Source organism: Hemitrygon akajei, chromosome 4 (genome assembly GCF_048418815.1).
Source record: "Hemitrygon akajei chromosome 4, sHemAka1.3, whole genome shotgun sequence".
In the NCBI taxonomy this organism is placed as follows: Eukaryota; Metazoa; Chordata; class Chondrichthyes; order Myliobatiformes; family Dasyatidae; genus Hemitrygon; species Hemitrygon akajei.
In genome coordinates, this window is record NC_133127.1 from 197,236,377 (window position 1) to 197,252,007 (window position 15,631).

General features: G+C 44.8%; 1 protein-coding gene across 1 annotated transcript in view; it reads left to right on the forward strand.

Moving 5' to 3' along the window:
• Window positions 1-15,631, forward strand: part of xrra1 (X-ray radiation resistance associated 1) — an 85,031-nt gene that overhangs the window by 59,548 nt on the left and 9,852 nt on the right. Inside the window, exons 12-14 of the mRNA XM_073041936.1 lie at window positions 2,496-2,558; window positions 6,957-7,047; window positions 13,302-13,423. Of these exons, the coding sequence (XP_072898037.1) occupies window positions 2,496-2,558; window positions 6,957-7,047; window positions 13,302-13,423 (276 nt within the window). The remainder of the gene's footprint in view (window positions 1-2,495; window positions 2,559-6,956; window positions 7,048-13,301; window positions 13,424-15,631) is intronic.

Sequence of the window (15,631 nt, forward strand, 5' to 3'; positions counted from 1 at the left end):
ATTTCTACTACCAAAGTGCATGACCATGCATTTTCCAACATTGTATTTCATTTGCCACTCTCTTGCCCATTCTGCTAATCTGTCTAAGTCCTTTTGCAGTCCACCTGTTTCCTCAACACTACCTGACCCTTCACCAATCTTCGTATAATCTGCAAACTTGGCAACAAAGCCATCTATTCCATCATCTAAATCATTGGTATACAACATTAAAAAAATGTGGTCCCAACACTGATGCTTGCGGAACACCACTAGTCACTGGCAGCCAACCAGAAAAGGATCCTTTTATTCCCACTTGCTGCTTCCTACCTATCAGCCAATGCTCTGACCATGTTAGTAACTTTCCTGTAATACCATGGGCTTTTAACTTGGTAAGCAGGTCGAGCAGCATCTGTGGGGGGAAGAAAGGAATTATTGACGTTTTGGGTATAAACTCTGCAGCTGTCTCTGTAGGATTTAGACCTTAGGATCATAAGACGTAAGAGCAGAGTTAGGCCATTTGGTCCATCGAGTCTTTCCCACCATTCCATCAAGGCAATGCCATTCTCCTGCCTTCTCCCAGTAACCTTTGACATCCTGACTAATCAATAACCTATCAACTTCCTCTTTAAATATACTGAATGATTTGGTCTCCACAGGCATCTGTGGCAATGAATTCCATAGATTAATCTCTGTCTGGCTAAAGAAATTTCTCCTTGACTCTGTTCCAAAGGGATTTCCCTCCAGTCTGAGGCTGTACCCTCTAGTCCTTCACTTTTCCACTATAGGAAACATCCTCTCCATTTCCACTCTATCCAGGCTTTTCAATATTCAATAGGTTTCCATAAGATCATAAGGTATATGATGGGAGTAGAATTAGGCCATTTGGCCCATTGAGTCTGCTTCGCCATTTCACCGTGGCTGATCCATTTTTCCTTTCAGCCCTAATCTCCTGCCTTCCGTCCTTATCCCTTCATACCCTGACCAATCAAGAATCTATCAACCTCTGTCTTAAAAATACATAAAGACTTGGCCTCCACAGCTGCCTGTGGCAAAGAATTGCAAAAGTCACCAGATCTTGGCTAAAGAAATTCCTCCTCATCTCCTTTCTAAAAGGATGTCTCTCTATTCTCAGGCTGTATCCTCTGGTATTAGATTCTCCCACACAGGAATCATCCTCTCCACATCCACTCTTATCAAGGCCTTTCACCATTTGATACGTTTCAATGAGGTCACCTCTTATTCTTCCAAATTCTAGTGAATACAGGCCCAGAGCCATCAAATGCTCTTCATATGACAAGCCATTCAATCCTGGAATCATTTTTGTGATTCTCCTTTGAACCCTTTCCAGTTTCAGACCGTCTTTTTTAAGATAAGGGGCCCAAATCTGCTCATGATACTCCAAGTGAGGCCTTGCCGGTGCTTTGTAAAGTCTCAGCATTACATCCTTGCTTTTATATTTTAGTCCTCTTGAAATGAATGCTAACATTGCATTTGCCTTCCTCACCACAGACTCAACCTGCAAATTAACCTTTAGGGAATTCTGCACAAGGATTCCCAAGTCCTGTTGTGCCTCAGATTTTTGTATTTTCTCTCCATTTAGAAAACAGTCAACCCTTCATTTCTTCTATCAAATTGCACTTCCTGACACTGTATTCCATCTGCCATTTCTTTGCCCATTCTCCTAATCAGTTTGTCCTTCTATAGCCTCTCTATATCCTTTATATCCTAGCTTACTTTCATATTCCATCTTTACCTTCTTAACGATTTTTTTAGTTGTCTTTTGTTGGTTTTTGAAAACTTCCCAATTCTCTAACTTCCCACTAACTTTAGCTCTATTATATGCTTCATCTTTAGTTTTTATGTTGGCTTTGATTTCTCTTGTTAGCCATGGTTGTGTCATCTTTAGGATACTTATTCCTCTTTGGGATGTATATATCCTGTGCCTTTTGAATTGATTCCAGAAATTCCAGCCATTGCTGCTCTGCCATCATCCCTGCCAGTATTCTTTTCCAATCAACTCTGGCCAACTTCTGTCTCAAGCCTCTGTAATTCCTTTACTCCATTGTGATACTGATAAATCTGACTTTAGTGTTTCCTTCTCAAATTTCAGGGTGAATTTGATCATATTATGATAGATGTATCATATTATGATCAAATCCCCTAAAGGTTCTTTTACCTTAAGCTCTCTAATCAATTTTGTTTCATGGCACAACACCCAATCCTGAATAGCTGATCCCTGAGTGGGCTCAACCAGGGGCTGCTCTAAAAAGCCATCTCAAAGGCATTTTAGAAATTCCCCCTCTTGGGATCCAGCACCAATGTGATTTTCTCAATCTCCTGCATATAGAAAACCCCGTGACTTGTAATATTGCCCTTTTGGCATGCGTTTTCTATCTCCCATTTTTAATTTGCAGAATTACTAGAATTACTAAAAACTACTGGTGGTTGTTTGGATGGTTTATTCACTTCTGAAGAGATACTGTGGATAAAATAACTCATTCTCCCTTTCTTTCCAGGGACAAGAATTTATGGACCAGTTTCTGGAAAACCCTGAAGCCAAGCAAAAGTGTTTCCCAGAAGTAACGTCTGAATTTCTGCCTCCTTTCTCAGGGCTAATACACCTCAGCCTCGCAAAAAACAAGGTATCATCTGAATTCTGTGTCAGTGTCTCTTCCTCAATGTGAGAATGAGGGGTGACCTTACAGAGATGTTTAAAATTATGAGAGGATTAGATTAGCTTAATTTGTCACATGGTGAAGGGAAGGGTTAGATTTATCATGGAGTAGGTTAAAGTGTCGGTGCGACATTTTTGGCTGAAAAGGCCTGTACTGTGCTATGTTCTATGTACATCGAAACATACAGCTCCAACATAGGATGCCCACAAATTACTAACCCTAAAGCCTGATTTATACTTGCGCGTCACATCTATGCCATAGGTACCATGTACCCTACGCTGTACCCTATGCTGTAGGGTGACGTGCACCTCCCCAAAAAACTCACGCATTGCAGCAACGCAGACCACAACAACTGTGATTGGTCCAGTTGGTAGCATTGCATTTCCTCCTATGCATTTCCAGTTGCTTCTTCTCCGCCATGCCTGTACACTGATGTGAAATAGATGAACCAAATCGTCAAATCTACCTGCCGACATGCGAAAATGTTTGAAATGCATTTCCTCGTCCATGTCTCTCACAAAGAAACCCAACAAAGTGGCATAGAAACTCCACCGCCAACTAGCATTTTGGCGCACACCAACGCATGCTCGCTACAGCGTAGAGTGACACAGAAGTGAAAATCAGGGCTGCGGCGTAGCCCGTATGAACAAGTATAAATCAGCCTTAGCTCGTACATCTTTGGGCTGAGGGAGGAAATTGAATACGCTTGATAATGGGGAGAATTTGCAAACTCCTGTACACAAGACCATGAGATATAGGAGCAGAATTAGGCCATTCAGTCCATCGACCCTGCCATTCCATCATGGCTGATCCCGGATCCCATTCAACCCCATACACCTGCCTTCTCATTATATCCTCTGATGCCCTGACTGGTCAGAAAACTATCAACTTCCGCCTTAAATATACCTATGGACTTGGCCTCCACTACAGTCTGTGGCAGAGCATTCCACAGATTCACTACTCACTGGCTAAAAAAATTCCTCCTTACCTCTGTTCTAAATTTTGTGGCTTCACCCTTCAATTTTGAGGCTGTGCCCACTAGTTCTGGATATCCCCACCATAGGAAACGTCCTCTCCACATCCACTCTATCTAGTCCTTTCAACATTCAGTATGTTTCAATAAGATTTCCCTGCATTCTTCAAAATTCCAGTGAGTACAGGTCCAAAGCTGCCAAACACTCCTCAAATGTTAACCCCTTCATTCCTGGAATAATCCTCATGAACCTCTTCTGGACTCTCTCCAATGACAACACATCCCTTCTGAGATATGGGGCCCAAAACTGTTGATGATACTCCAAGTGCAGCCTGACTGGTGTCTTATAAAGGCTCAGCATTATCTCCTTGCTTTTTTATTCTATTCCCCTTGAAATAAATGCCAACATTGCATTTGCCTTCTTTATCACAGAATCACCCTGTAAATTAACTTTCTGGAAGTCTTGCACGAGGACTCCTCAAGTCCCTCTGCACCTCTGATGTTTGAACCTTTTTTTCCATTTAGATAATAGTCCATACTATTGTTCCTTTTACCAAAATACATTATCATACATTTCCCAACACTGTATTCTATCTGGTACATTTTTGCCCACTTTTTCAATTTGTCTAAGTCCTGCTGCAATCACATTGCTTCCTCAGTATTACCTACCCCTCCACCTATCTTCATATCATCCACAAACTTTGCCACAAAGCCATTAATTTCATTGTCTAAACCACTGACAAAAAATGTGAAAAGTGCTGGTCCCAATACTGAATCCTGAGGACATTGTCAGTCACTGGCACCAGAAAAGGTCCTTTTTATTCCCACTTGCTGCTTTCTGCCTGTCAATCATTCTACTATCCATTCCATTATCTCTCCTGTAACGCCATAGGATATTATCTTGTTAAGCAGCCTCATATCAAATGCCTTCTAAAAATCCAAGTAAATGACATCTCCTGCCCCTCCTTTGTCCACCCTGCTTGTTACTTCCTTGAAGAACTCTAACAGATTTGTCAGGCAAGATTTTCCTTTACAGAAACCATGATGACTTTGACTTATTTTATCATTAGTCTCCAAGTACCTCAAAACCTCATCCTTAAGAATAGACTCCTACACTTTCCCAACCACTGAAGTTAGGCTAATTGCCTATAATTTCTTTTGCCTTTCTTCCTTCTCAAAGAGTGGAGTGTCATTTGCAATCTTCCAGTCCTCCTGGACTGTGCCAGAATGAAGTGATTCTTGACAGATCATGACCATTGTATCCGTTATCACTTCAGCAATCTCGCTCAGGACTCTGGGATGTACTCCATCTGGTCCAGGTGAATTATCCACCTCAAGACCTTTTTCCTTTGTAATATCATTGGCACTCACTCCTGCTCCCTGTCTCTCACGGATTCTGGCATATTGCTAGTGTCTTCCACAGTGAAGACAGATATGAAGTACTTATTAAGTTCACCTGCCATTTCTTTGTCACCCATTACTACCTGACCCGCACCATTTTCCAGTGGTCCAATATCAACTTTCACCTCCCTTTTACGCTTTATATAACTGAAAAAACTTTTGGTATTGTTACGAACCCCGTAACTGGGTCACTTACCAGCAAAGATAGAGAGGTCCGTTAAAGTCTGATGGTACTATTTTTAAAAGTTTTTATTTATAAAGGGGCACAAAAATAAGGTTAATACAAACATTCAGATAATATACGTCGTCAATACTCAATCTAAAGCGCGGGTATAGTAATAATCATCAATAAGAAGTAGCTCTATTATTTTGTCTAGGGGTAAAAATATTGTCCGATGGATATATAAAAGTCTCTCAAGTTCATGCAGGCTTTAGCCTTTGGGGACCGCTGGGTTTTCACTTGTTGGAGAGAGAGAGAGATTTGTGATAAGAGAAACTTGCCCGGGTCTTTTGATGAGGCCGATCCGATGTGTCGGGGGGAGTTGGTTCCCCGTTGTTAGTTACAGAAACTCGTTTCTGTGGTATCAGCCACCAGCTCCCAGGCCTGGGAACCGAACACACGTGGCTTCCTTCAAATGGCTGCTCGCTATATGGGATTGCTAGCGTCTCTTCTGGTGTGTCTGAGGGGCTGTCTCTACAGCCCCTCTTTTTATCTGGACTCACGGGGTCTCAGATGTCAATCAGGTTGGGATGATGCAATCTCTCCCCTTAGCCCAGCCCACGTTGCCCTGAGAGCTGGCACGTAGCCCAGTCCCCAATCCACAAAGGTGTCTCCAAGAAACAATGGCCAAATCCGTTGCTTTGTCTTGCTGAGGGGCCAGGACACATTCCAAAACCTTGAGGATTCTTTCTCATTTCCTGGGTCCAAGACCCGAATTAATAGCGATCTTGCGATTCTCAAGAAGGAGGGGGCTGCAATCATAACAGTATCTTGCTTACGTTATTGGCTAGTCTGTCCTCATATTTCATCTTTTCCCTTCTAGTTGCTTTTTATTGGATTTTAAAAGCTTCCCAATCATCCAACTTCTCACTCCTTTTGCTATCTTATATTCCATTTCCTTGGTTTTTATGCAGTCCTTAACTTCCTTTGTCAGCAACGGTTGCCTACCCCGGCCATTTGAGAACTACTTCTTCTGTGGGACATATCTATCCTATGACTTGTGAACTATTCCCAGAAACTACAGCCATCTCTGCTCTGCCGACATCCCCGCCAGCATCCGCCTCCAATCCCCCTGGGCAAGCTCCTCTCCCATGCCTCTGTATACGTACATGCATACATTCATTCAGATACAGCATGCAGTAGGTCCTTCCAGTCCTTTAGGTCGCACCACCCAGTAATTTCCATTTTAACCCTTGCCTATTAACAGGGCAGTTTACAATGATCAATTAACCCAGCAACTGGTATATCTTTGGACTGGGGGTGGAAACTGGAGGAAACTCACAGGAAGAACATACAGGCAGCGGCGAGAATTGAAATTGGGCCACTGGTACTGTAAAGCAATGTGCTAACCACTACACTACGTGTTAGTCATCGATGCAAATGAAGCATTTCACTGTATGTTTCCAGGTACGTGTGACAATTAAAAGAACTCTTCTGCCCAATGGGAGAGTACAGGAGAGCCTGTCCAGGGTAGGCAGGGTCTTCGATCATGCTGGCTGCTTGACTGAGGCAGCCAGAAGTATAGGCAGATTCCATAGAGGGAGGCTGGTCTCCGTGATGTACTGAGCTGCGTCTACATATCCTCTGCAGCTTCTTGTGATCATGGGCAGAGCAGAGGCCAGCCCATGAAGTTTGCAGTAAAGTATTGCAGGCAGGCACTCCCATAGAGAGCTATGACTGACTCATGTTCCCTTTCCCTCTGTTTCAGATAGTGGATGACGAGGAGCTGTTGGCTGTCTGTCTTTTCCCAGCACTGAGGAAACTGACCATCTATAAAAATCCAATCACCCTCAGCACTGGTAGGATATCTTGTTACCACAACTGTTCATCTCTGTAAACTAACACTGATGAACAGCTAGTATCCTGATACTGCAATCTCTGCTCCACTGAAAATGTGTTTTAGCTGAATTGCAACACTGGCTATTCATCCAACCCCAACCCTAACCCAAATGCATTCAACCCACACTAACATTGGACAGTAAAGTACAGGCCCGTCAGCCCACAATGTTGTGCTAACCTTTTAACCTATTTCAAGATCAATCTAACTCTTCTCTCTCCCTTAGTCTTCCATTTTTCTCATGTGCCAGTGAGGAAATTGGAGGGGGGAGTAGTGGGTGCGTGGAACGTACTGTCAGTGGTGGTGGAAAAGACAAATCCATTGGGGAGACTGAAGAGACTCTCAGATAGGCACATGGATGAAAGAAACATTGAGGGCTGTGTGGGAGGGAAGGGTTAGATTGATCTCAGAGCAGGTTGAAAGGTCAGCGTTACAGTGTGGGCTGAAGGGTCTGGATTGTGTGCAGTGTTCTATGTTCTAATTCTGATAGCAGTTATGTACATAACTGAGATTGAAAGTCTCGGTGTGGTACTGAGGGAGCTCTGCACAGGCAGAGGCACTGTTTTTTACTAATAAAATATACTTCATTCAAAATAAAATTATTTACAGTGAACCATTCAATGACATTCAATCCATTACAGACGTTTCCTCTACATTCTGTACATTTCCACACTTCCAGCCACTCAGGTGGCACTATGTTCATCTTTAAACACCATTGTTGAAGGGTAAACTCCCCGCCACCTCACCCCTCCCACTCCCGCGGGCAAAGAACTCTAAACTGAGTTTGAGTGCATCCCTCAGCACGTACTCCTGCAGGCGAGAAGGTGCCAGTCAGCAGCATTCCCCCGCGGACATCTCCATACGCTGGTAGACCATCAAGTTTCGGGCTGACCAAAGAGTGTCTTTCACTGAGTTGATGATCTGCCAGCAGCACCAGACGTTGATCTCCGTGTGTGTCCCCGGGAGCAGCCCGTAGATCAGAGAGTCCTCTGTTACGCTGCTGCTGGGGATGATTCTCGACACTGTTCCTTCCATCCTCCTCCACACCTCCTCCGTGAACCCACAGTGTGCAAAGAAGTGGGTCACTGACTCTGCCTCATTGCAGTCCTCCCGTGGGCAGAGGGGTGTGGAGACGATGTTCCGGGCGTACAGGAGGGATCGGACTGGGAGGGCCCCTTTCACCGCCAGCCAGGCGAGGTCTTGGTGCCTGTTGGTGAGGTCTGGCAATAAGGCATTTTGCCAGATGAACTGGACTGTCTGCTCAGGGAACCACCCCACTGTGTCCATCACGTCCGTCTCCTGCAGTGCCTGCAGGACCTTACGTGCTGACCACTGCCTGATGGCCCTGTGGTCAAAGGTGTTGTCCTGGAAGAACTTTTCTATGGAGGACAGGAATGGTGGCAACGACCAGCTGACTGGGGCGTTGCGTGGGAGTGGGGCCAGACCTATCCTTTGTAGCCAGGGCGACAGGTAGACCCTGGGCACATAGTGGTATTTGGTGCCCACATACCTGGGATCCACACACAACCTGATGCAGCCACACACGAAGCTAGCCATCAGGGTGAGGGCGACATTGGGAACGTTTTTGACCCTATTGTCCAGGGACTTGTGCATGGTGGGCCATCTGACCTGCTCCATCTTGGATCCCCAGACGAATATGAAGAAGGCTTGGGTGATTTCCAAGCTGAAGGAGCAGGGGGATGGGTCGCTCTTGCGCCAAGTACAGCAGCCCTGAGAGCACCTCACACCTGATGACCAGGTTCTTGCCCGTTATCGAAAGGGAGCGCCCTCCCCACAGTCCCAGTTTCTGTTTCACCTTGGCAGTCCGCTCCCACCAGTTCTTGTTGCACGCCTTTGGTCCCTCCGACCCAGATCCCCAACACCTTCACGTGATCAGCCCTGATGGTGAAGGGGATGCTGGATCGGTCGGGCCAGTTGCTGAAGAGCATGGCTTTGCTCTTCGTGCGGTTGACCCTGGCTCCCAACGCCAGCTCGAACTGTTCACAGATGCTGATCAGCCTGTGAACCAACCTTGCATCAGAGCAGAAGATGGTGACGTCATCCATGTACAGGGACGTTTTGACTTGGGTCCCTCCACTGCCTGGCAGCGTCACCCCTCTTATGCCCTCATCCCTCCTGATGGCTTCGGCAAAGGGTTCTATGCAGCACACGAACAAGACAGGGGAGAGAGGGCAGCCCTGCCTAACTCCAGACCTGATGGGGAAGCTGTCTGTTTCCCACCTGTTGACCTGGACTGCACTACAGATGTCCGTGTAGAGCAGTTTGATCCAATTCCAGATTCCCTCCCCAAATCCCATTTTGGAGAGTACATCTGCCATGTACGTGTGCGATATCCTGTCGAAGGCTTTCTCCTGGTCCACCCCCGTCCTGCACGTAGGCGATGGTGTCCCTCAGCAGCGTGAGGCTGTCTGAGATCTTCCTGCTCGGTACAGCACTGGTTTGGTCCGGCTGGATCACCTGTTTTAAGAGATTTCTTAAGATTAACTTTATTTGTCACATGCACACTGAAACTTTGAAACACAGTAAAATGTGTCATTTGCAGCAACAACCATCACAGTCCAAGGATGTGCTGGGGGCAGCCTGCAAGTGTTGCCATGCTTCCAGCAACAACACTGTATGCCCACGTAGCACACTTTTGGAGGTGTTAAAGTCGTATCTACCATCTTGAACCAACGTAAAAGATTGCATGTTAACATTTTAATAGGCAGTTTCCTTGCTCCCTATTGGCTCACTTAGCTTGTGTTTGTGAGATATAACTGAAGACAAATGGGTTGTTTTGGTGCTACGTTAACACAGGGACTGCATTCCATTGGGAGTGATGGACTGTGGTGTTTCCTGAGGCTTCAGCAGTTGCTAAATGGGAACATTTCTCTTAGCCGGATGACTTCACTCACCCAAACTTTGAACTGATTCCAGAAACTTTGTACTCACTTTCAAAGACTCTCCAAATCATGTTCTTACTTTTGTTTATCTCCCCAGTTCCCCTCCCCCTCTTCCCCCAAGAAGGTGGGGGTGGGGAGAGAGAAACACAAGGTGACAGGTGAAACCGGGAGGCGGAGAGGAGTGAAGTAAAGAGCTGGGAAGTTAATTAGTGAAAGAGATACTAGGCTGGAGAAGGGGGAGTCAGTTAGGAGAGGACAGAAGGCCATGGAAGAAAGAAAAGGGGGAGGAGTGCAAGAGGGATGTGATGAGCAGGTAAGGAGATAAGGTAAAGGGAATAGGGAATGGTGAAGGGGGTTGGGGGCACTACCAAAAGTTAGAAGTTCATCCATCAGGTTGGAGACCACCCAGATGGAATATAAGGTGGCCTTCTGTCCTCTCCCATCAGATTCCCTCTTCTCCAGCCCTGTATCTCTTTCACGAATCAACTTCTCAGCTCTTTACTTCACCCCTCCCCCTCTTCCGGTTTCACCTGTCACCTTGTGTTTCTTCCTCTCGTCCCCCCACCTTCTTATTCTGACACCTCATTTTTTTCTCTCCAGTCCTGCTATAAAAGGGTCTCGGCTGGAAATGCTGACTATACTCTTTTCCGTAGATGCTGCCTGGCCTGCTGATCCTCCAAAATCCTCCAGCATTTTGTGTGTGTTGCTTGGATTTCCAGCATCTGCAGATTTTCTCCTGTTTATTTTGCATGTTGGTTGTTTGACAGTCTTTGTAGATTTTCATTGATTCTGTTGTGTTTCTTTGTATCTATTGTGAATGCAAGAAAACGATTCTCAAGGTAGTGTATGTTGAATACTGTGGAAATACTTTGATAATAAATGTACTTTGGACTTTGAAAAGCAATGGCAGGGACATCAAAAACAAAAGAGCACAGTTCTAAGGTGAGAGGAAGGAGTTTTTAAAGGGGATCTGAGGGATAAGGCTTTTGCACAGTGTGACCATAAGACATAGGAGCAGAATTAGTCTATTCGGCCCATTGAGTCTTCTCCATAATTTGATCATGGCTGATTTATTAACCTTCTCAACCCCCTTCTTCCCATTTCCTTTGCTGCCCTGATTAACTACGAACCCATCAATGTCCACTTTAAATTTACTCAATGACTTGGCCTCAACAGCTGCCTGTGGCAACTAATTCCACAGGTTCACCACCCTCCTCATCTCTGTTCTATTCCCTCTATTCTGAGGCTGTTCCTCTGGTCCTAGACTCCCCCACAATAGAAAACATTTTCTCCACTGTAGTTGATATCTGACTCCCTGTAGGAGAAGATGGGGGAGCTGGATATAATCTCTAAGTTTAGGGCCATTTGGATAGACAGCTATATTGACAAGACATAGACTGGATGATGTCATCAAGGACGCCCAACATCCAGGCCGTGTGCTCTTCTCACTGCATCATTCATTGTATGTACTGCGAATGCCTGCAAGAAAATGAATCTCACTCAGGGTGACATGCGACCATAAGATATAGGAGCAGGATTAGACCATGCTCCACCATAGCAGATTTATTATCCCTCTCAACCCTATTTTCTTGCTTTCTCCCTGTTTTCTTTGACTCCCTGACTAATCAAGAACCTGTCATTCTCTACTTTAAATATACCCAATGGCTTGGCCTTCAAAGCCAACTGTATTGATGAATTCCACATATTCACCACTCTCTGGCTAAAGAACATCCTCCTCATCACCATTCTAAAAGGACACCCCTCTATTCTGATACTGCATCCGCAGGTCCTAGAGTCTCCCAGCATAGGAAATGTCCTCTCTACATCCACTCTGTCAAGGCCCTTCAACATTCAATAGGTTTCAATGAGGTCACCCCTCATTCTTCTGAATTCCAGTGAGTAGAGGCCCAGAGCCATCAAATGCTCTTCATCTGATAAGCTATTTAATGATGGAATCATTTTCATGAACCTCCTTTGAACCCTCTCCAGTGTGAGCACATCCTTTTTAAAACAAGGGGTCCAAACCTGCTCACAATACTCCAAGGCCTCACCAGTGCTTTATAAAGTCTCAACATTATATCCTTGCTTTAATATTCTAGTCCTCTTGAAATGAATGCTAATATTGCATTTGCTTTCCTCACCACCGACTCAACCTGCAAATTAACCTTCAGGGAATTCTGCACAAGGACTCCCAAGACCCCTTGCACCTCAGATTTTTAAATTTTCTCTCCATTTAGAAAATAGTCAACCCTTTCATTTCTTATACCAAAGCGCATGACCATACACAGTATTTCATCTACCACTTCTTTTCCCATTGTCCTAATCTGTTTAAGTCCCTCTGTAGCCTACTTCCTCAAAACTTCCTGGCCCTCCATCTATCTTCATATTGTCTGCAAACTTTGCAATAATGCCATCAGTTCTGTCATCCAAGTCATTGACATATGCAGTAATATAAAAATAAGTGGTCCTAACACAGACCCTGTGGAACACCATGAGTCACCTGCACCCAACCAGAAAAGGCTCCCTTTATTCCCACGCTTTGCCTCCTGCCAATCAGCTACTGCTTTATCCATGCTAGAACCTTTTCTGTCATGCCATGGTCTCTTAACTTGCAGCATCATGTGTGGCACCTTGTCTTTCGTATATGTACTTGGATAATAAATTTACTTTGAACTTTGAGGATGGTTCCAGTAATGGGGAATCTAGGATCTCAGAATGGAAGGGCGTCCATTTAGAATGGAGATAAGGAGGAATCTATTTAGTCAGAAGTTGGTGAATCTGTAGAATTCATTGGCTGTGGAAGCCAAGTTATTGGGTATATTTAAAGTGGAGGTTGATAGGTTCTTGATTAACCAGGACATCAGAGTTTATGGGGAGAAGGCAGGAGAATGGAGTTGAGAGGGATAATAAATCAGCCATGACGGAATGGTGCAGCTGACTCGATAGGCTGAATGGCCTCATTCTGTTCCTATGTCTTTTGGTGTTATACAAGTACTTTGATTATAAATTTACTTTGAACTTTGTAAGCAAGTGGCAGGGACACTGAAAACAAGAGAAAACAGTTTTAAGGTGAGAGAAAGGAGTTTTAAAAGGAACTGAGGGTCAAGGTTTTTACATAGAGAGATGGTGATATCCAGAATTCCTGCCAGAGAAGATGGTGGACTTGGATACATCACTAAGTTAGATAGTTATATAGGCAAGGCATGGACTGAATGTTAGAAATGTAAAGATTGTACTGGTGCATTTGTGTGATTTAGGTTCCTGGGAAGCCCACAGCTGTTCTTACCCCAGCCCCCTTTGATTTAACACACAGGAACAAAGCCCCATCTGGTGATCTCCATGCTGAGGGATAGGCTAGGGATTGACTTGATCACCCATGAGCCGCGGCCACAGGACAGGACACCTGTTTTCAAGGTCTTCAATCCGAAGCGCAAGGTAATTGCACACAAATTATCCTCTCTCTTTCCCCCGATCCTCAAACTCTCCCAACTCAAGTCAAATTTCTCAGAGGTGGCATTTAGAAGAATGGGGGGGGGGGGGTGGGGGGGAATCTCATTGAAAGGCCTAGATAGAGTGGATAATGTTTCCTATAGTGAGGGAGTCTAGGACCAGAGGGCACAGCCTCAGAACAGAGGGGCATCCATTAATCTCTCCCTCTTCCATTGTAGAGTGCCCTCCTGCTTCAAAACATCCACTACCTAAAAAGACCAAGGTAACATGCCTGCAAGACTAGCGTCCTGTCACACTCACCTCAATAATAAACAAATGCTTTGAGAGGCTGGTCAAGGATTACACCTTCAGCATGCTACCACCCACACTGGATCCCCCCCCCCCCCCAACAATTTGCCTACCGACACAACTGACTGACAGATGATGCAATAGCCAGAACTCTACACACCATCCTTACACGTCTGGAGAAGAAGGATGCTTATGTGAGAATGTTGTTCTTGGACTAAATGCAATACCATAATTCCCTCCAGGCTTAACAAGCCTGTGGTTGAGAGGGTGAACAGCTTTAAGTTCCTCAGCATCCACATCACCGGGGATCTCACATGGTCTGTACATACCGGCCGTGTGGTGAAAAAAGCACAACAGCGCCTCTTTCACCTCAGACCGTTAAAGAAGCTTGGTGAGTCCTCAAATCCTAAGGACCTTCAACAGGGGCACAACTGAAAGCATCCTGACTGGCTGCATCACTGCCTGGTATGGGAACTGTACCTCCCTCAATCGCAGGACTCTGCAGAGAGTGGGGCAGACTGCCCAGCACATCTGTAGTTGTGAACTTCCCACTATTCAGGACATTTATAAAGACAGGTGTGTAAAAAGGGCCTGAAGGATCATTGGGGACTGAGTCACCCCAATCACAAATTATTTCAGCTGCTACCATCCAGGAAATGGTACCACAGCATAAAAGCCAGGACCAACAGGCTCTGGGACAGCTTCTTCCACCAGGCCAGCAGACTGATTAATTCATGCTGATACAACTGTACTTCTATGCTATACTGACTGTTCTGTTGTACATACTATTTATTACAAATTATTGTAAATTGTACATACAGAGGAGACATAATGTAAAGATTTTTATGTATGGGAAGGATGTAAGAAATGGAAAGTCAATTGATACAATTAAATTAAAGCAGCAATGAGGAGGAATTTCTTTAGCCAGACGGTAGTGAATCTGTGGAATTCATTGTCAGGCAGCTAAGTGGCTAAGTCATTGGGTATATTTAAAGTGGAGTGTATAGGTTCTTAATTAGTCAGGGCATCAAAGGTTACAAGGAGAAGGGTTGAAAAGGATAATAAATCAGCCATGATGGAATGGTGAAGCAGATTCAATGGGCTGAATGACTTAATTCTGTTCCTATGCTTTATTGTCACTGTCTGTGATAGAAAGGTCATCGGAGTTGTGGATAGTGTAGAAGGTTGTTGTAGGTTACAGCAGGACATTGACAGGATGCAGAGCTGGGCTGAGAAGTGGCAGATGAAGTTCAAGATGATGATTCATTTTGGAAGGTAAAATTTTAAGACAGAATACAGGGTTACTGGCAGGATTCTTAGCGGTGTGGAGGAATCAAGGAATCTTGGGGTGCAATTCCATAAACCCTCAGAGTTGCTGTGCAAGTTGATGGGTGGTTAAGAAGGTTGCTCAGTATGCTGTGTTGGGAGATTGAGCCCTAGAGCCGCAGGGGAATGTTACAAAGTCTGGCTAAACCACACTTGGAATATTGCATTCAGTTCTGGTTACCTCATTATAGGAAGGACGTGGAAGCTTTGTAGAGGGTGCAGAGATCTACCAGGATACAGCCTGGACAAGGAGTCATATTTTATGTTGTGTAAACTGGGACTTTTTTCTTTGGAGTGAAAGAGAATGAGAGATGGTGTGATAGAGATGAGAGGCAATAAATCAGGTGGACAGCCAGAAACTTTTTCCCAGGGTGGCAACAGCTAATATGAGTGGCATAATTTTAAGATGATTGGAGGAAAGAAAGGGAACATGTTAGAGGTACGTTTTCTTATGCAGAGAGTAAAGGGTGTGTGGAACGCCCTGCCAGTGGTGATACAAGCAGATACATTAGTGGCATTTAAGAAGCATTTTAGATAGGCACATGGATGATGGAAACCGGAGGGTTATGTAGGAGGAAA